At 49.9% G+C, this 20,173-nt stretch overlaps 1 protein-coding gene across 9 annotated transcripts in view; it reads left to right on the forward strand.

Annotated features, from left to right (window-relative positions):
- FBXO42 (F-box protein 42) overlaps positions 1 to 20,173 on the forward strand; it is a 49,134-nt gene that overhangs the window by 15,486 nt on the left and 13,475 nt on the right. Inside the window, exons 2-5 of one of the 9 annotated variants that reach the window (XM_082328850.1) lie at positions 257 to 523; positions 2,968 to 3,084; positions 7,196 to 7,270; positions 10,109 to 10,243. In XM_082328850.1, coding sequence (XP_082184976.1) covers positions 274 to 523; positions 2,968 to 3,084; positions 7,196 to 7,270; positions 10,109 to 10,243 — 577 coding nt within the window. In that variant the 5' untranslated portion in view covers positions 257 to 273. The other 8 variants (XM_082328853.1, XM_082328859.1, XM_082328855.1 and 5 more) reach the window with 8 other exon arrangements.

The following is a 20,173-nucleotide window of genomic DNA, read 5'->3' on the forward strand; positions in this document are numbered from 1 at the left end:
TGATGGTAGGGCTGAGAGCGGTGAGAGATGAAGTGGCCTGGGAAAACGCTGCACCGACGGAGAACGACTTGTTCCTAAACCGTCTGCAGCCTGCTTCAAAGCTTTGCAAAATCCACATCTTCGACTTGGAGTTTGCAGGGGTAGAGCTTCACGACCTTTGGCGTAACATGACGGCTTGCAGATGCGTTTCTGATGCTATTAATTTTCTTTGTGACCTTACTGTTGTCTTTTTTTTTTTTTTCCCCCCTCTGTGAAGCTGTGAAGTGGAATGCCATGGCCAGTTCCTCGGACAGTGAAGATGATGGTTTCATGGCCGTGGATCCAGAAGACGCTGTGGTGGAAGGGACGATGGAGCAAGACGATGAGCCGCACGCTGAGCTGGAGGTCGAGGAGACCAGGCATAACAGATCAATGTTGGAGCTCCCAGAAGAGGTTTTGGAATATATCCTCTCCTTCCTTTCACCGTATCAGGAGCACAAAACTGCTGCCCTTGTCTGCAAACAGTGGTATCGACTAATCAAAGGTACAAACAGCTGTAGTGAGAGTGCATTTTTTTAATTGTGGGAACACAGATTCATATCCCAGCTGCTCTTTGCTTTGCTTTAGCCTCGCCTGTTGTTTTCCCCTCAACCTCAGAAATTCGACTTCTGCAAAATGCCGGAAAAATAGCTACAGCCGTCGGGTCGCTTGCTTTGCTGAGGGTATCGCTAATAATGGCGCAGAATTGAGCCCCTCAGCCTCTTTTTGTGGTTTCAAAGAGTGAACCCCCCAAGCCCCCACGACAGAGCAGCTCGCTTACGTTGCTTTTGAATGCTCCCTTTGCGCTGCTGATGTGCAGCGCTGTTGTCCTTGCATTCAGGCTTCCTCTCCACCACGCAGCGGCCCTCGTTGCCGCCGTCCCGTGTCTAATGTGGCTGTAATTGTGCTTCGTTTGCGTCTTGCTCAGTAATTAACGTTCCCAAAGCTTATGCTTTCGGCTGGAAACAAAACCGTGTCTGGTTCTTACAGCTCTGCTGAAGATAAGTGGTATATAAAATCTACATTAATGTAGATCTACATATTCAGGCTTCCTGAAAGAGTAGCCCTGAGATACAGATACTTCACTTTGCCTCCGTGCAACATTAATTCTGAAGCCTTATGGGGATATTTTAATGCTAGATATAGATGATACGACAAATAGGTAGGTAAAGTTTGGACAAGGATACAAGCAAAGCTATCTGCTTCGGTATTTTTTGAATACGTTGGATGATTTCTGTTATGTTTCCGTTGGGGACACACGTTTTGATTGCAAGCTTCATTAAAAAACAGGCAGTTTAAGAGGAGACCGCAGTTAAATCTGTAGGAAATGAGGCACGCTGCTGCACGAGGGTAACGTGTTTCTTCTGGAAAATGCAGAGCGGGTGTCAGGTGAGAAACGCCTTTGGCATGCGTGTGGGGTGATGTCTAATTTGTGGACTTCTCTACACATGTGAAAGCATTGCTCAGATTCCAGGCATTTTCTGCCTTGCCCAGAGCTTAACAGGCCAGAGTTAAAAAAAAAAAAAAAACAAACACCACCACAGCTACTTCAGAAGCAAGCATTGCACAAAATTACTCTTTTTGCATAATTTGGGGTCAGCAGCAGCCCGCACCCCTGTTGAAAGGCTTTTCAAGTGTCCGCAGCCCTTGAGTCGCTGCTTGGGCGCACTTTCTCACGCGTGCTTGTTCCTGGAGCAGCCTTAAGAGATGCAAAGGATGCAGCTGGAATGAACAAGCACCTGGTGATTCACCCCAAAAGAGACTGTGGGAAACATCCCTGGAGCGGAGGGGAGGGATGAGCGGCCCGAGGCGCAACGTGGCATTGGAGTGAGTTGTCCGAGTCTCAGGGCATGAGCGGTGCTGGGCAGCCGTGCCATTTTTGTGGCAATTATAGCAAAAAAAAAAAAAGGGAGTGTAATTGCTAACCTGCTTGCCACAAAGCAGAGAGGTCACTTGAGGTAAACACTTGATTTGTTTTCTTCTGGTTAATTTTTCCTGTTTGTCAGGATACATCTGCTCTGAAATCCTATAGTTTGGATGACATTTCCCGCGTGACTCTCGGGCACCAGCTGCTTGAGGACCCTGGGCTTCATGTTTTGGTTTTGTTTTATTTTTTTAAAACTTCCTGCTTTATATCCCGGAGTATGGTGTCTTGCTGGAGGTGTTCCCGGCACGGGGCTTTCAGTAAGCAAATCCTTGGGAAAAAATCTTGGCAGGTTGTGGCATCCTCGGTGTGAGGGCTGCCATAGCAGAGCAGATGCCACTGAGGATCTGCTGAGCTGCTGCAGTCGTGAATCTTCACCAGACCCTTTGCTTTCCACGGGGAGCAGTCTCTGGGCACAAACACAGACATACTCTGTACACCGAATTAATTGCAGCTCTGGGGCTGGGCTGCTCTGCAGAGGAGCTGTTGTCGGCCAAATCCTTTCCCTCGCACAGCTACGAAGGGGTATTTTCACCTAAGACACACTGACTTCTATCACCGATGTCTCCTCTCGTATTTATTTTCGATTCCTGTGCAGTAGCTGCATGCACGCTCTAAAAATTCATTATTGCATGTTATTTGTCCTCAAAGGTCCGTGCAGGGAAGGGCAGCGGCTCCTCTGGGGGTGTGATTAGGGGACAGCAGGCTGGCGGTGCAGCAGAGAAGGCCGAAATCCAGCTCTGCAAAGACATCACACGTGCTTACCTTTCACAAAGGCTTTGCTTTACTAAGCTAGAGCTGACAGATATCGGAAACGTAGTGAATCTGTTCAGCGAATGTTGCTGATTTTCCACTTTTACAGTCGCTATTCTTTATTCTCTTTAATCCTCTGAATTTCCACCAGCGTATTTATAATCTAAATACAAGGGTTCTTTATAATTGCTGTCACGCTGCTTGTGCAACTGTGCAGGCATGGTTTGTTCCTAACATGCCCCAAATTTTGCTGACGTCTTGTTTTTCCCTAGGTGTGGCCCATCAGTGTTATCACGGCTTTATCAAAGCAGTGCAAGAAGGAAATATTCAGTGGGAGAGTCGCACTTACCCCTACCCTGGCACCCCCATCACGCAACGCTTCTCGCACAGTAAGTAGCTGCCGGGAAAAGCTCCGCTCGCCCCTCTTCAGCTCTGATTTGCGACAGAAAGCTGTAACGAGGGGTTTGCACTGTGTCACTGGGGATCTAGCGGTGCCGCGCGTGCCTGTCGCTGCCGCAGAGCTTCAGCGCATCGGTGTAACGCACAGCTCTGCCAACACAAGCACTTTGCGCAAGAATAGGGATTCGGTAGCTGCTTGTCGTGGTTATTGGCTCGTTGCTCCTAGGAAATGTTAATGGAGCTAGGGTGGGATTTTTGCTTTCTGATTTTGAATATTTTACATGCAGGCTTCTTCCCCAGCTCCCCTTCGAGTCTGAGCTTTGTCCCCTTCAATAAAAACCTTACTGAGTGTCTAGACTCAAGTCATTACCATCAAAGGCAATGAGTTTGCGTACCTGCAGCGCTCAGGGATGTACCCTGGCTGCTTTTACAGCAGATCATCTTCTACATCTGTCAGCAATGTAATTTGGAGGAGGCTGAGCGCGGCTTGCTTCAAAATAAACCACAGAGCTGCACGTGAGAAGCATTGGGGTAAGCGTATTTGCTGACAGAAGTAAGCAGTTCAGTGGACAACACTGCTTAACGTATGGGTGAATTGTTGCCTTGCTTCCAAGTTTCTGGAAGAGAACAGAAAAAGCATTTCCCATTGAGGGAAAGGTACTTAAAACTTGTTATTTGTCCTGCAATAGCATCAAGCTGCCTCAGCCTGCTCTGCCAGGCGACGTAGTCAAATATGACAAAAATTCACTCTTTGTGGCTTCGTCACTGGGTCCAAGGCCTCCGGGAGGCGGTTATTCCAGGGAGCAAATTTCATTTTTCTGAAGATAAATAAACATGGTGTAAGCGGTGTGATTCCAAGAGCAAGCAGGCGTAAAATTTTCATATTCCCGAGTAGTAATTTATGAAGCAACCGATGCGCAGCCTCCTGCCAAGACAAGTCCAGGAGACGCTGCAGGAAGCTCGGGTGAAGTCATTGTGCTCTTCAAAGATTTCCTTGTCCTCCTAAAGAATAAGAAAGGCACCACCGTTTATAGCTTGTTTTTAAGCAGCCACGCTAATAAAGTGCTTATTAATGACTTGCAGATTTGCATGTATTTTCCCCTCAATTTTTGCAGCCTTTTTGCAACTGGTGAGCTTTAAGGCTAGCTAGAAATTATCTGAAAAAGGCCCAAATATTGCACCAAAGACTGCTGTGCGCTCTTTAATTTATTCTGCTGCCCACCAGGGGCTTCCTCTGAGCGTGCCGCTGTTATGCTCGATCCAAAATGAGTTGTCTTACTAAAGCCACTGCCCTCGGAGCATGTAATCTGTATTAGCCTCGCTATCTGACAGTGTCCTGGCTCTGGTCAGCCCTCGGTCGCTACAGAAGCATTATTAATGCACTTTATGCACAGAAAGCGAATCGGGATTAACTTGTTCGCTGATTTAAACTGATTTTTTAAGTCATTCTCCAGATCTGCAGTATCTGCTTTCCCTACAACAGTGTCGCGTGTTTGTGGGTGGATTCCAATATTAAACTGAAGCTACAAATCATTAAAAGCAAAAATTCAAACTGAGTCTATAAACTTCTGACCTAAAAATACCAAGATGCGGTGAGCCGAGGTGAAGTAAGAACAGGAGTCTGGGGAGGGAGGACTCAAACCCCTTTTTTTAGATTTGCCAGGTTTTGTGGGAAGACGTCATCTACCAGGCACGAGTCATTTGAAGTCAACAGGCAGCGGTAGCTGGCATCAAAGAAGCGGCTAGGGCTATCTCTCTTCCAGGATTTATTAGAAATATCCCAGAAGTGCTCATATGGAGCATAAAAGGCCAAGCGAGAGAATTTTAAATAGTTAGAGGTCACTATGTCTTCTATCAGTTCTGAAGGGAGTAATAGAAAAACTGTTTGATAAGGAATAATTAATGGAAGTTGCTGTCGTCTCCCGGAGAGGGAGCATTTGGCAGGGTCTTTGATCATACGACAACTGATAACCAACTTTATGGATGAGCTGCAGGTTTTCTAAAGGATTTGACTGAAGCTGCAGAACATCGTGCATATCAATAATGCTATTTTTTAGATCTAAACGTACAGGGTTACTGGAAGAAATACTTCATGCATTGGATTTTGAGCTGAACGCCAGGTATAATGTTTGCAGTAGTCATCTAATTCTTTTTTAGCCCTAAAGTATGAACCTACAAATACCATAGCAGGGCAATGACTCATGTGGTTAAATAACTGGCCGCAATCAGAAAGCGATGTCAGAAGGCGCAGGAATGCAGAAACGGAAAAGCAGCAGAGGAATGCCGACCGTTGTGCCAGAAATATTGATCCTTTGATGGAAGAGTGACTAATTTTAAATACTGATTTATTTTTTTTTCCATGCAGTCTGGGGAGCATGGCACCAACATGATGACTAATTAAAGCAATTCCGTGGGTTTACCCTGAGAGACAAGGGAGAGGTAAAAGCTGGAATGTTGTTTGTTTTACAGGATGGGCTGCTTTTCTACCGGAGCTACGGCTCTTCATATCACCCAGCTTTGCTCAATATATCGCTGCCTTTTGGCTGCACTGAGTCCCTGAACTGCAAGGAGCAGGAAAATAGTGGTCTAGAGAATAAGGAGATAAATGTGGGATTTCTTCTCCCCTCCCCAAGACATGGAGGCCGTTGCAGAGCTGAGTTTTCTGAGATCGGGAGCGTTTTTATCGTGCCGCAACTTGCGGCGTAGTTGGTGTAAACATCTGTGCCAGCCAGCAGGACCGGGCGCTTTCATCTGCAGCCCTGCCTCCTCGGCGCCGCCGTCCTGCCGGCTCTCGTGCCAGGCGCGGTTGGGCGCGGAGAGGTTACCTCCAAAACCCAGCCCCGCGTTGGGGGAAGAGGTGCCAGCAGCTCAACGTACGACGCTTGCAGCATCGGCTTGGCAGGGTCCTCCTGGGAACGCCAGCACCAAGGGCTGTCAAGCTTTAGCCGCAAAGCTGCGGTGCTGTTTGGAGCCGAGGGCCGCGTAGCAATGGGATTTCAATAGCCAAGGTGGATTTTTTCCCCTCTCTCTGATGGGGAATACAACCTTTGAACTTGGATGGGTTACTTTATTTGATGTACTCGAATTTTAAAACATCAATGCCCTTTAATTATTGCAAAGGGCATGTATTTGCATTCCGTTTTCCCTTCCCAGTTGATCTTTATTTCGGTTATCTTGCGCTCTGGGTGAAAGTCTCTGATGCTTTGTTATGCAGCACAGGGGGGAAACAGGAACGTGTTCAAAACAAGCTGGCTTTGCAGTCTGTTTGGGTATCGGTGTCTTCAAACATCAGAAATATTTATCATCTTCCTTTCCAGTTACAAAGCTATACCATCTCTGCAATACTAAAACTCTGGGGCACACTGAATTTTACTGGGACTTAAGGCTTTAAAAAAAAAAAAACAAACCCTAAAAATCCATCCGGTGGTCTCCAGCTGCTCGTTTTCCACCCCAAAAAGAGCTAAAGGCAGCAGGGACTTGCACCCTCCTCCCCTGATTTATTCTACACCTTTGCAAGGCTGGTATAAACTGGAGTTTTCACTCGTGCTTTTTTTTTTTCCCCCCCTTCTAATTTTTTTCCCAAACTGATCTGTCTTCCTCTGCTTCAGAAGGAATGGCTTGCTAAGAAGAAGTAGGAAAGCACAGTTGAAATTATTTTGGTCTAGGATTAAAATACATGCCGTGCAGACGTCATGGTGCCTGGCTGGCTGGCCTGGTTTTTAAATCCAAATAGAGGAGAAGAATGCCGCCACCTCCCCTCAAAAATAATAAGTGAGCTGGGCTGTTGTGTGAAAGCCGCGTTTGCCAAGGGTTTGGCATGGGGAGGCTCTCAACCTGTCGTGGTTTAGGGAGCGATTAGATTTCTAAGGAAACTAAATCTTTTGAGAAAGGTGAAGTAGAAAAACCGCAGCATTGCTTTGCAGCAGGTTTTAATTGCACGTACTTAGGGTGCGAAGCCCTGGCTGGTGCCATCCCGAGCAGAGGCGACATTGCAGCCTACGAGGGATCTTACCGTGTAAAAATGATAGAGTCGAATCTTGAGGAGCAGGTAAAGCTATAAAAATGCTCTTAATCGTGATTTCTTCCTTGATCCCGTCCCAGGTAAATCCACTACACCACCACTTGCATATCCTCCACCCCAGCGAGAGCTCTGGAGCGACGTGCCGCGCTGTGTAGGTGTGTGTTACGCAGTTTGGCAAGATGCGGGTTGAGATGAGGACTGCGCGCCAGGACGCGTGCGGATGCGCGCGGGGGAGAGCTGGGTGGTCTCGCCCTACGAGCGCGTCCCGTGTCTCCAGCTCCCCCATTCCCGCTGTGTGGTCAGCAAAGCGCCCCGGACTCGTCGCTAAAAGCCAAGGGCACGAGGGCTGCTGGCCTTTCAGCGGGGGATCTGCATGACAAGCCCCAGGTCAGACAACGGGACCCTCGGCAAAGGCCACCGGGCGTCGTCGCGTCCCCTGCTGAGCCGCGGTATTGTCTGCGGGCGCTTGAATGCGCCGGTTTACGGGCGTTGCGATTCATTCCGAGCAGCGAGATGAATATCGCTGGCCTACGTATGGGTGGGCTGCGTTAAAGAGCTCTTTGACGCTGGAAACACATACCGCTGGCCTGCAAAATTGGGGCTGCGGGGTTGGATCATTGGAAACCAGGGACGTGCTTGTACTGGTCTAGGGTGAAGCTGGAAGCAGGGACTTGTGAGAGGCTTTGCTCTGAAGCATTTTCTCTTGCTACCAGAAGTGGGTTATCAGCCTTTCACTCCAGCTGCTCCTTTTTTAGGCTATTTTCTTCTACCTTCTTGCTGCTGTTCCAAAAAGAAAAAACGCCTTTATGTCTGTACAAGCTCCGGAGCAGTCCTGCGTCCCGTCAGGTCAGCTCATCTGAATCTATTTTTATTTTTTAACTGGTGAGCAGCTGTGTACAACATGTGATGGAGCGAGAGGGAAGGACCGGTGCAACTCGCACCCCTGCCACGCATCTACCTCCGCTTTTACTTCAGCGCAGAATAAATATTGGGGCTTTTTATCAAAGCCGCTGTACTTGCGTGCTAATCCTTCATCTTGTCGTCCTTTGGGCTGGTTATTTATGACAGCACGTGGTCCTCAACCTGGAGATGCTCCACGGAGGGGCTCCTGCATAATCACAAGTGCTCACCTCCGTCTCGGACCCAGGGCCAGAGGCTGCCCCGCGCCGTGGGCTCCCCGCCTGAACTTTGACTTTTCCTCTTGCTTTTCGTGTTGGGCAATATATCGCTTGTCATCGTGAGGGCGATGACTCCTGCTCCCTCCGAGCCCCGGCTGGTACCCTTCAGTGTTCCCAGAGCATTAAACGCTGCGGCTTTCTACTGTGCGCTGGCACATGTGTGCGTGGATATGATTTATTGTGGTTTTTCCCCTCGCTAGACTTGATAATAAATGCTTGAGGAGTCACTGGGGAGACCTTGCTGGTGTTGAAGGGGTTGATATTAGATTTTTATTACTTTTTTTTGAGGGCACTTGTGTATGAAGTTGGGCTTTACGGAGAGATGCTTTGGTTCTGAGTGGGATTCAGGCAGCGAGTCCTGTTTGAGACGAGTGCCGGTGCTCCCCTGGCTGGTGCTAAGGGACAGCACGCAGGATTTAGTGTTTTGGGACCGTCCGTATGCATGCTGCTGAGTTCCTGGTGTCTGGAGACTGCATCTCCCAGGACATATTTAACAGTAATGAACAGAGCAACACCCAACAGACAGATCGAGGCTTCAGAAACAAGCTTGCCCTTCCTGCCAGCCACGCTGTACACTTTTTACCAAAGCTCTGGGGGAAGAAAGGGAAGAATTTTACAGAAATCCCAAGAATTGAGATTTTTTTCAGGCTGTGTCGGGTCAAGGGAGGATTGAATTTCAAACACGTTGCCGTCGCACACAGGTCAGCGGAGCAGACAGCACCCGGCCGATCGGAGGGTGCGGGTGTGGAAGAACACCCAGACCAGGGGCTGAAGTCGCCTTCCCTCCTTGATCCTTGGTTTGCAAGCTTAGGAGCCGGCGTGAGTTTGTCTATCAAAGCTGCTGCCGAGGGATGAGCTTGCTCTTCCAGCGTCACCATCGGGCGCCCGTCCCGCTTCTCGTGAGTTAGGCAAGACGTGGAAGAGATACCGCTGCCTTGCAGGGATCTCGAGAAGGCGAAAGGCAAGGGGTCGTCATCTGAAGCCAACGGGGCTCGTTGCATTTGAGCAGGGGAAATGCAAAAAATTAGGAAATCCTCTTTGTAATTGCAGGGGTTTAACTTTCCGAACACGTTTGAATCTTGCTCGTCCTCCAAGGCAGATACGCTGAGCGAGTCCTCTCTGCTCTGTCTTATGTTTAATTTACTTCTTGTCAGAGGTGCCTGGGTACCACAGGATGCGACCTGCCAAATGCAGGCGCTTGCATATTGCTTTTTTTTTTTTTGCTGCGGAGTTTGGTTTGGGGCCAAAAGCTCTTTATTTCCCTGGGTATCTTTGAGGGGTTGTCAAGTATCGTGTTCCCTCCCCATTCCCCATCTCGCTGCCTAATCCTTTCCCATAAGGAGCAAAGGGAATGCTCGCGTAAGATGCTTGTGTTTAGTGGTGCTTTTCTATAATGAGATAAGATAAAATACTGTCAGCTTTGGAAAAAAAAGAATAAGCGAGCAGGTCTAGGTACACAGGCCAGTTTCTTAGTTGAAGTTGGCGACGCTATGAACCATACGATCTAGCTTAGAGAAGGTGTGCTGAGTGCATTAATCATAGCTAATCTAATTAACTACAGCCTTCTCAGGCAGCTTTCTTTGCGCTTTCAGGAGCAGCTCTGCTTGAGGGGATAAGCGTCTTGGAAGATTCTTGCTGGAGGTTTACACTGCTCAGGGATACCCCTAAGCTGGCCCGTGGTTTTATTGAAGTCGGGGCAGCCTGGCTGTTTTTCTCCCGTCTGAAACTCAGGGGGGAAAAGAAAATGGTCTTTTTTTCACCCAAAACCATGAAGGTCAGAGACTTGGCTAATCTGTGTGTTTGCTTTTTTCCTAGGTGCGTGTTACTATGACGCTAACCAGTCGATGTACGTGTTCGGTGGCTGCACGCAGAGCAGTTGTAACGCCGCCTTCAACGACCTCTGGAGACTTGACCTGAACAGCAAGGAGTGGATCCGGCCCCTGGCATCAGGTGAGAGGTGGCAGATGTGCAACTCCCCCGCCACTTCAGCAAAACTTACCTCGTCCCCAGGGCTGGCTGGTCTGATTCTGTATTTTCCCACGTGTTTTATCATTATCTGACCAGTTTTCAGGTTATATCCCTTTTTTTTTGCCGCAGACCATGGGTATCCTCCTGCCTGCAGCACCGTGCTGGGTTGTTTCTCCTTGGAGCAGCTGCTCGGTGCTGGCTCGTGCCACGCAGGATGAGTGACACTGCGTTGATAACAGTCGTTGTCCCAAAGCTGAGACTTTATTGTTTGGGTTTTTTTAATAACTTTGGTAGCTGCCACTTGAGGTATTTTGAGGAGTGGAGGAGACATGCCCGTGCGGGCTACCCACAGCAACCGGGAGAGCGTGGGAAAACAGGTACATTCCTGCAGTCCACACGCTCTGAGCAGGGCAGGAAAACACCACAAACGATTTCCCACACTGGTTTTTGTACTCAAAATGTCACACACGGCATGCTTGTTTTCCTTATATTTCTGAATTTGACTAAAATAACTTGGAGAAAAGCAGAAGAATTGGGGGAAGCTCTTGGGGGGGTTAGTCAGTATTAAGCTAGCCATTTTGGCAAAAGCTTTACATTTTGATGAAGAGAGGGAAGAACAAAAGCAAAACGAGGAAGCGGGAGGAAGTCGGTATTAAACTAGCCATTTCAGCAAAAGCTTTGCATTTAATGGAGAGCAGGAAGAAGCAAAGGAGCTGAGCATCCACCAAGCGCTCCTTGCTGACTTGTCTGCTTGGGTGCAGACTCCCTCTAACCCTGCTTCATGGGCTCAGTTATTGTTTAAAGTGATATTTTCTTGTCTGACGCTTTTTTTTCTTACATGAAGTCCTCCAAAATCTCGATGTTTTTGCGTACTGGTGTTATCTGGGAATTGGTTGGGTGTCCCTTTGAAACGTTAACACGAAACTTGGTGCTTGATGACCGCTCACTGGCTATCAGTCTACACAACTCTTAATATTTTTGATTTTTTGCGTCTGCACATCCACTGTATGGTGCCTACAGGTGAGAATTAAGCAGCCATGGATTTAAAATGGAGGAAGAAAACAAACCACAGCCTACACGTATGTGGAAACGGGCTCTTGCTGTTCCTCCTTCCCTGCCGTAGAGCTCTCCCTCTGCTCAGGGGTGGAGAAGAGGCCATGGGCGGCATAAACAGGATGCCAGGCGATGCAGACCTCTGCTCTGACCCAGGACATCTATTCTTGCAGCCCAGCGAGTTCTTCCGTCGGATTGAATGCGGGGCATGACTCGCAGTCGCGTTAACGAGTCCAGCCGCCGGCACCCAGCTCTGCTCAGTCACTCTCTTGGTATTTCGCAAAGTCAAATTCCCACTGCCTTACTAACAAATAACACTTTTAAAAGAACGAGTCCTGTGGGAATATGTGTCAGAGTTAAGTCCCATGGGAAGATCCCCCGAGGAAATATTTCTGTATGCTGTCATGAGCGCGTGTAGGGAGATGGGATCGCAACTGAAACTTCAGGCAGGCTCACTGAACAGAGCGCGCTCTTGTTCCTCCGTCTTCAGAGGCGATGAGTCACCTCGCGCTTGTGCCGGTGGTGGTTTCTTACACATAGCTGCTTTTTTTTCCTCGGTGCCCTTAACCGGAGGGTTGGCACCCGCTGCCTGGGAAAGAATAGTGACTGGAGGGGGCAAAAGCAGAGAGCTTTTGAAACTTGGGAGTCAGACGTAAATAAGGCAGGAGGGGTTTTTTTTAAAAGAAGAGCTGACATTGATTGATGCTCGATGTGTGTGCAGGCTAATTGCTCCTGGAGGTTGAGGAGGAGTTCCCACACCTGGCACTATGGACTCCATAGGGTAGGTCTTGCTCCAGAATAAGGCGGTGGCTTTTCCGTAAGGCCAGTTCTGGCTTGGAGAGGTTTGATCGTGCTTTACTTGCGCCCTCATTAAGCATGGGCACCTTATCTAATGAGACCTGGGTAGGGCTGCCTAAAGGGAACGGGAACGTGGTGCCAGGGCCACGCGAAATGCCTTGGACGCAGCTCAGGTGAGCTGAAACAGCTTCATCCCATTCCCCTCTCTGAAGGGCTTTTCCAGGAGAAAACACCCTTTTTTGTTGTTGTTTGTTCATACCTGTTTTCGTTTGGGTTTTCTGACTTGCAGGCATTAGATGACATCAGAGCTGGAAAATTCATCTCCAGCCTGAGCTGCTGCACTTCATCTAGGAGTAAATATTTAGCCTTCAAAGAAATAATTGGCCCGTGTTTCTTTAGTCTCGGAGACGGAGGAGGGAGGTAATTGCTTCCAAAAACCCTAATTTTTGAGGTTTCAAAGTATTTTTTTGCTTAGATCTAAAACAATGGCATTGACTTTCTACTTATTAGGCTGGAGCAGAACAAGAGAGTTAATGCCTAGCTTTTATGTAGGGCTTTTTACTGCTGGGGCTTAATGCTCTACAAAGGAGGGTAAGGCAGCAGGATCTCTATTTTAGGAACGTGAACAGGAATGCCTCTAAACTCTTCTCCCTCAAGCTTTTCTGGCCACTTTGGAGCTGCTTTCCACCTCCTTCACTCCCACATCTTGCTGGAGCAGGAGGGGAGTGATCATTAACGGCCTGTGTTACGTGGGAAGCCTGCAATGTTATCCCAGGGTAGGTGGTCCCTGGGAGGCAGGTGCCTTTCTCCCTGTGTTGGGGATGCTTTCTTTGCCTTTATTTGCATAATTAATCAGGGCACTACTTTGACTTTTGGCCTGTCTGCACAGAGGAGAACCCGATGGAGGACTGGAGGTGGTTTACGCTGGAGTCTGTTGATCCAGCTAGAGGCAAGGGTTAGTCTCGACTCCTCTGTAACTCAAGCTGCAGCACGCCGCTCTCGCAGCGAGGGCGCAGGCGGGATGACTTCGGCGGCGATAGTCCCCTGGTGCTCCCCAGCAACGAGCTCTCGTGCAGCTGAAACGGCCAGGAAAGAACCCAAAACCCATTTTGAAATGCAGACTCGCAGGACTTAATGCAGCGGGTCTTGCAGGGGTTCCCGTGGCGAGGGCTTTGGCGTGGGGCTGCTGACTCCTCGAGTTGGCTAACCCAGGATTCGGCCCTCGATCTGCTGTGCCGGTGGCAGGGAAGGTTTGTCCTGTTTCCATGCGGGCCTGTGAAACGCTCTTGATGGGATTCCTTCCATCTGTGTGCAATGAAAACTGCGGGGAGAGGCTGCCTCGGCCATCAGCACTGACCCCGGCCCTTTACCGCCGTCCGTGTCTCCTGTTCGTGTCATCCTCAGGCTGCGGCGGATAATTTACAGGCAGAATTGAGAGCGTATCCCCAGGCAGCTATCCTTCTGGCCTGCCTGCGCTATTTCAGACTGGGTTTCTGCAGACTTTCTCCCTTCCTGTATTTGTTAGTTTATATTCCTCAGGAGCCCTGCACTTGGCCTCTGGCTGCCAGAACCCTACACTAAACTAGGAAATACCTTCTTTAAATCAGAGAGAAAAATGCCGGTAGCTTTGTCCGTGCTCCCAGGGGCTTACAGGACAGAGGTGGAAGCTTTTTTTTAAAACAGAGTCTTTTACTGTGCTTATAAAGTAAGGAATGACGATCAAAAGACCGGGTCTTTGGAGGGAGAGGAACGCTAGCTGAAGTCCTGCGGGGTCTGTGCATCCTCCCTGTTGTTTCTGCTTTATCATCCTCAGCCAAGCGTGATCCCCTCTTTGCTCCCATCTTCCCTACGGCTACCTGGGAAGGCAAGAGAGCTGGAAAGACCCCACGCCCTCCCTCGACGCAGTGTGTTTTCCCACTGCCGGGCCGTGATATCCCCCTCCGATATCAGAGGAGTTCAGGAGACTCGCGGCTCCGCTTTTCCTGTTTGCTGCGAAAAGGCTCGCCGTGCGGCCGGCCCCGCGTCCACCCTTCCGCCGGGGGGTGAAGCTCCCCAGGACTTGCTTCCTGCTGTTTTTGTCTCCCTGCAGTTATGCCGCATTCGCTTTTGCTGGGGAGGTGGGAAAGCTTTTCATCTCTTTGTCAAGATTTCAGGATAAAAACGGGCTTGGAGGCAAAACTCGTTCGTTAGATGCTCTGATCCTCTTTGTCCGTGTTCACAGCGTCAAGGCGCAGCCACATCAGAGTGGCTGATCCTCCCTGCTTTAGCCTGAAAGTGAGTAGAGACCTTCAGCCTGAAGTTTGCGCTTAAAACCTCGTGGGTAGCCTTACGCAGTAAGTGTGCAAAAGAACCTCTCCCACGGCGGTTCCTCTTGGCTCTCCTCTTCCCCCAGGTCCCCTCCACGCTTTGAGTGGGAGCTGCTGGAGTTTGAGGATCGGGTTTCCCCTTGTGAGCTGAGGGGAAGGTGCCTTTGATGGTGTTGTGTCAACAAAACTAACAGCCCAAAGGAGGTAGGAGAGACTCTGCTGTCACCCGCCCGAGGGGGTTGTATCAGATGTGGTCCCCGTGCCGTGGGAGGCTCTCTTGGCTGAGGGAGCCAGAAACCTGTCCGTTAGTCGTCGAGCACAAGCGGAGCGGTTTGCCCTTGATGAAGCTGTGCAAAAACCTTGCCCTGAGCGGAGAGAAAAAAAAAAAAAAAAAGCCCCGTTTTCATCATCTCCTTCTAGAAAACAGCGGCAAGTTTTCAAAACAGTCGGTGAAGTTTCATGACTCTGGTCCCGGATCTGGGGTGAGCTTCCTTGGTCGGGGGCCTCCTCGGTGGTGTGAGATTTGTGGAGCTGAAAGGAGACGTGACCCAGCGCGAAGGACTGGGCTTCCCGAGGAAGGGACGGGGTCGTGGAGCCAGCAGACATCCAGCCCTCCGCAGATCGGTACGGCGCCTTCACGCACGGCGTAAATAACGCGCAGGACCCGCGGCTGCAGGGCAGTCCAAAGGATCGGTGGGGTTTCTAAAGAGTAAACAGAGTAGTAGAAACCTTCTCCCATTTGGATTTAAAACCCACCGTGTCTGAAGATCTCCTGAGGTTGTGCGGATTGTTCAGTCCTTGGGTGTGTTTGGCATCATCTTTTTTCTGAATAGCGCTAACCAGCTGAGACTCGTTACTGAAATACTCTGCTCTGGCCCCGTATTGCAATTCTTCTGGTCCCGCTGCAGAGTGATTTGCCTTGCGGTAACGTAGCGAGTGCTCTAAGGCACATCCTTGCTTTGGGGATTAAAAAAAAAAAAACTGCAAAATCCTGACCTGACCATGCCGGTAGCCTCTCTAGAGCAGCATTTCTCACTCTGCAGACTGCTGCCGGTCCCCGAGACACCATTTGCGAGATGTTTCTTAGCAAAACAAACACCTTGCTGTGTACGTAAGGAAGGGAGCCAGGAGAAACAGGTTTTGAAAATAAACTTCCAAAATTTAGCCCAACTCGTTCCCACTTACAGCCCTTGAGGGGAGGACGGCAAAATGGTCTTCATGTACCCGTGTGTCTCTGAACCTGGAGCAACACCGCTCCAGGCCTTTTTACGGCCTTTTTTAATTGAAGGCATGCCTAACTTTTTATTAAAAACTTGGGATCACCTTGAGCACGCTGAAGCCGTGTCGTAGCTGCTGGCCTCCTGGGAACCAAAAGGAGTGAAAAGCTGATACCTGGCACAGAATAATGTCTCTAATTATGGCAGCAGCTACTGGCTGCGGGTGTCTGGGACTTCAAAGTAGAACAGGTTAATGAAACGGATGGAAATCCCACGCAATATGTACGGTGGCTTTCTGCTGTCGTAGTATTGAACAAAGCCTGGAAGAGAGGAAAACTTTTCCTGATCTGGTTTGTTTCTTCCTTTGAGTTTAGTAGCGGCAGGGCATATTTCTGCCTTCGCAGAGCTAAAACTTTCCACATTATCATCGAAAAATCCCTGACTTTCCCACCACGATCAAAATGCTCTTTGAGCTCTCAAGCCCCGAGTGCCTTGACCCTACTGGAAACTCTGCATTAATTCTGGTGAGCCTGCTGCCTGACCGCAGCTTGCTTATCACGCAGCGAAGTTCTGCCCTTCCGAAACAAAAACATGAGTTTCTGGGCTTCATTCGTGCCATCCTTCGGGACGGATGCTGTCGCAGCACGGGTTGCTTGGAATTGCTTTCACTGACTAAATATATTGAGTTTTTTCCCCTCTTTGGGCTCACAAGGGATGAGTAACCGAGGAGCAAAGTGATGGTAGCCTTTGACAGCCGTGTCCTCCAGCCTGGGGTTCTCCTCTTGGGCTGGGAGTGACGGGGAGCACTGAAGGATGAAGCCTTTCTAAAATGTTAAGCTGCAGCGTGGAAATAAAAGGCAAAGTGCATCTTTTGAAGAAGAATCCTGGTAACTAGAGAAATCTAGCTGGCGGTACATATAGCAATGCTGCAAAGCACGTCGGGGGCGTCCCGTTGCAGGTACGCGGGGCGGTGGTCTGCTTGCTCCCAGGTGAAAACTGCGTCTGTGCAAACTTTAAACAATTCCTATTGCAAAACACGACCTCGCAGGGAGGTTTGCTGTGTTTGGAAACAGCAAGCTACGCCCTGCTCTCCAAAGGAAGCGACATCCTTGAATATAGAGTTGAAACTTCATTACTGCCCTTGCAGAGAGCAAGCCCAGAGCTTGTTCGGCAGGCTCTGAGCTGCGGCTCCGCGGAGCTCGGGTGTTTCGCAGTGCCTTTCGGTCCCTCGGTTAGTCTGTGCGAGGCAGACGGGATGCTAATTTCTTCCTTTCTTCACTTGGGTGGTTTTGAAAAATGTCTCTAATGAAATTTGTGTTATTAAAAGCGAAATATTGCAAGGGCAAGAGATGACAAATCAGCAGGTGAAAGTTTTGGTGGTTTGGTTTTTTTTTTTCCCCCCAAAAGCTGTGATGCCTCGTTGGGAAAGCGCTGCTTGTGCGTGGAGGGCTGGTTTCCAGGAGATTAATCCATCGCTGTTTGGGTTCAATAGGATTGCTCTGCGGCGGTGATTAGATGCCTAATCTGAGTGGATTTAGGTTTACAACACACATCTACCCTCCCTTTGATTTGCCAGGCCCTGTCCTCCTCTGTTCTTGCGGCCTCTCTGGCTGTTTGCATTTAACCTCTGAAGGCTTTTTGTCGTCTGGATCCATCATCTTCTCAATCACGCTCATCCAGCATCGCTTGTTGTGTGCGGGGCAGCTCGTGCCCCGGCGATGGACACCCCGCCGCCACTCACCCAGCAGCGTTGCGTGAATTATGCCGGGGACGCAGAGGTAGAAGAGGCACGTAAATTGGGTGTACCGTCTGCTGTTTGGATCTACCCCGCGACCACCTTCGCCGAACCAGGCAGGAAAAGCTGAAAGGTTCCCCTCTTCTTCCCAGGGGTCTGTACAGCTCTTGGAGGCTTTCTGCCTGGGAGTCTGCTCCCTACAAAAAAAAAAAAGCACCTGCTTGGAGAGAGTGGTTGTTCAAATGCTTCAGAAGTAAAGCCCTTAGACTCTTTAGCTGGTCAGCGTGATGGGAAATGGATGTGGACTACCGCTACCAGGGTTTAAAAACAATACCTGTGCCTCCTATTCTTGAGCACCGCATCTGAAAAACGTCTCGCTGCGTGGCTTTCTCCATTCCTCCCTGCCCCTGATCGTGCCCGGCTGCAGCCTGCCCCTTGCCCCAGCCAGCACTGGGTGAGTTATCCTTACCGATGCACCCAAGCCGGGTTCCTGCAGCATTTCCAAATGCTCCCAATATCTGCTGAGGTGATTAAGTCACCCCATAACTTCGTTCCTTTCTTACAGCTTGAGGGTGGGGGGCAGAGTTTGTTCGGCAATTAAAATAAGGAGTGGCTGGCCCTCACCTTGTCTGCAGGGACACCGGGATGCTGCTGCCATCGCCTCTCCGGCACCGGCGTGCGTGGCATCGCAGGAATGCGGCGCCGGAGGCGGGCGGGAATCGCTTTGAAGAAGCCAACCCGCCCGCACACGGAGGTGGGAACGGGCCCAGGACTCGGGGCCGGCGGCGGCAGAGCCGGCTCACGTCGCCGGCACAGGCGATGCCTCTGCCCGAGGGAGCGCTGAGCTTGCTTGTGATGGGGATGAGCTCGTGGCTGATCCTGTTCGTGGCGTTGGGCGAGTCGGCTCTGCCGGAGTCGCGTGGCATCGGATGAAATGGCTCCGTCCGCTGCCTTTTGCTGGGTAGATGCTGCTCTGCCTGTGCTCCCGTGGCTGTCCCTGCCAGGGGACAGCTAAGCGAGCTGTCGCGGTGGTGCCGAGACTGGGTAAAGATGGGTTTGTATCAGCAAGCCAAAGCGACTGGTGGTTTCTCTCTCCCATTCCCCGCTCTTGGTGCGCCACAATAGTGGGAAGTTCAGAAAATTTTTATCTGCAGATGAAACCTGGGGGGAAAATTGCTGTGGGTCCCTGCTGTGGGAAATTTGCTCCTCGGAGCAATGGCTCGCCTGCTTTCGTCAGCACAGATGAAAGGGAAGAGATGCTTTACTCCTCGGACGCCCTCCTGTCCTGCCTCGGACAGTTTGGCCTGACGTGGTAGGAATATATGGTGGGGGAATACAGAGGGGAAAATGCGACAGAGGAGGCTGGGAGAGACGTGGCTTGAAGGGAAATGGATATTTTAAGCGAGGATCTGGTTTTCTTCTTGCCTCAGCGCAGGTCCAGGGACTTGCGGTTCCCTTTGAGGCAAGGGAAGAGCTGAGCATTTGTACGTTGGTGCAGAAACAGAGTCGGGTCGGAGGAGATCCGTTCATCCTTGAGCCCATGGGTTTGTTTTAGTCCATAGGGTGCTGGATCTCTTCTACTGAGGTCTCTGACATGGAGGACCTGGGGCTCTGTGTAGGCTGCGGTCAAGACAAGCCCTGAAAGAGGGGAGCTGGTTTTTCTGTCCCTTCCCCGTTGCATTCCACAGCTCGCTGCCTGCCACCGCTTCTTGCTCCTGTTGAAAAGGAGGCACCCAGCTGGTCCGAAGAGCTGCCAGGGGTTTTTCAGGAGCGTTTGCTCAAATGGAGCTGGCGACCTTGCCGCGGTAAAACCAGCAAGCCTGTCCATCTATTAGAGCGAGATGCTTGATAAGGAATGGTTTTGGTAATACTTGTCTCCTGGATGATGAGAGGGAGAGGGATTTATTCCGAATTTTAAATCCGCCTGTACGGCACTCATCTCTCTAGAAGCTTTCTTGTGTCTCTCTGTGTGGAGCAGCCCTTCTTAAGACACTATCGGCGTGGATCGAGCAGAAAGGCATGAAAAATAGCTTGTTGCTTTAACCTTGTCGGATTTAGATTCTCAGAGAGAAGCTCCCTGGGCGCAGATCCCTCCAGAGATTAACGGAGGAATTTTTCCCACTATCGCCTTTATCGGCCTCCGGGACGGATGCGGAGAATTTTTAGCCTGGTCCCCGTTTGCGACGCGCAAAGGTAACCTCGAGCAGGGACGGGGCGGCTGGCTGTCGAGGGCTGACCGACGCACGTCGCTTTTCAGCATCACGGGTAGTACGTGCTCATTTTAAACATGACCCCAGGCCATCTGAAAATACTGCTGACAAGCAAGCTATACCAAAATTGGGGAAAACTATTTGCAGCCCTGTTGGTAAATAAGAAGTCCATGATCTGCAAAAATAGGTTTCTGGGGTTGGGAGTCCTTATATAGACAAATAAGTAGTTGTGTCTCGATGGTGCTGAGCATCCAGTAGCTCCCAGTGAGTTTGGAAACTTGAATGTCTCATACGCCTGAAATTGGGGTGAAACTTTGAGCATCTGCTGTTGAAATGATGAGTAGAAATCTCTCTCCTGCAGTACTCCTTCCTCTGCCTCGCAAAGCCAGCACGTGGAGAATGATTTGCTTCTTAATGGTCTCAAAGTGCAGGCCTGTAATCTTTCAAACCGCTACTTCCCTAAGCAGAAATTAGGGTTGACTTTGCAAGAGGGTTTTTTTCCTATAAGGATGGTTTTTTCCTTTCAGGGGTCTGACTTTTTCCCGACGCTTGATTTCACAGCCCTGCGGAGAATTTAATTTCTTGCAGATATC

Source organism: Platalea leucorodia (assembly GCF_965183815.1).
Source record: "Platalea leucorodia genome assembly, chromosome: 17".
Classification (NCBI taxonomy): Eukaryota; Metazoa; Chordata; class Aves; order Pelecaniformes; family Threskiornithidae; genus Platalea; species Platalea leucorodia.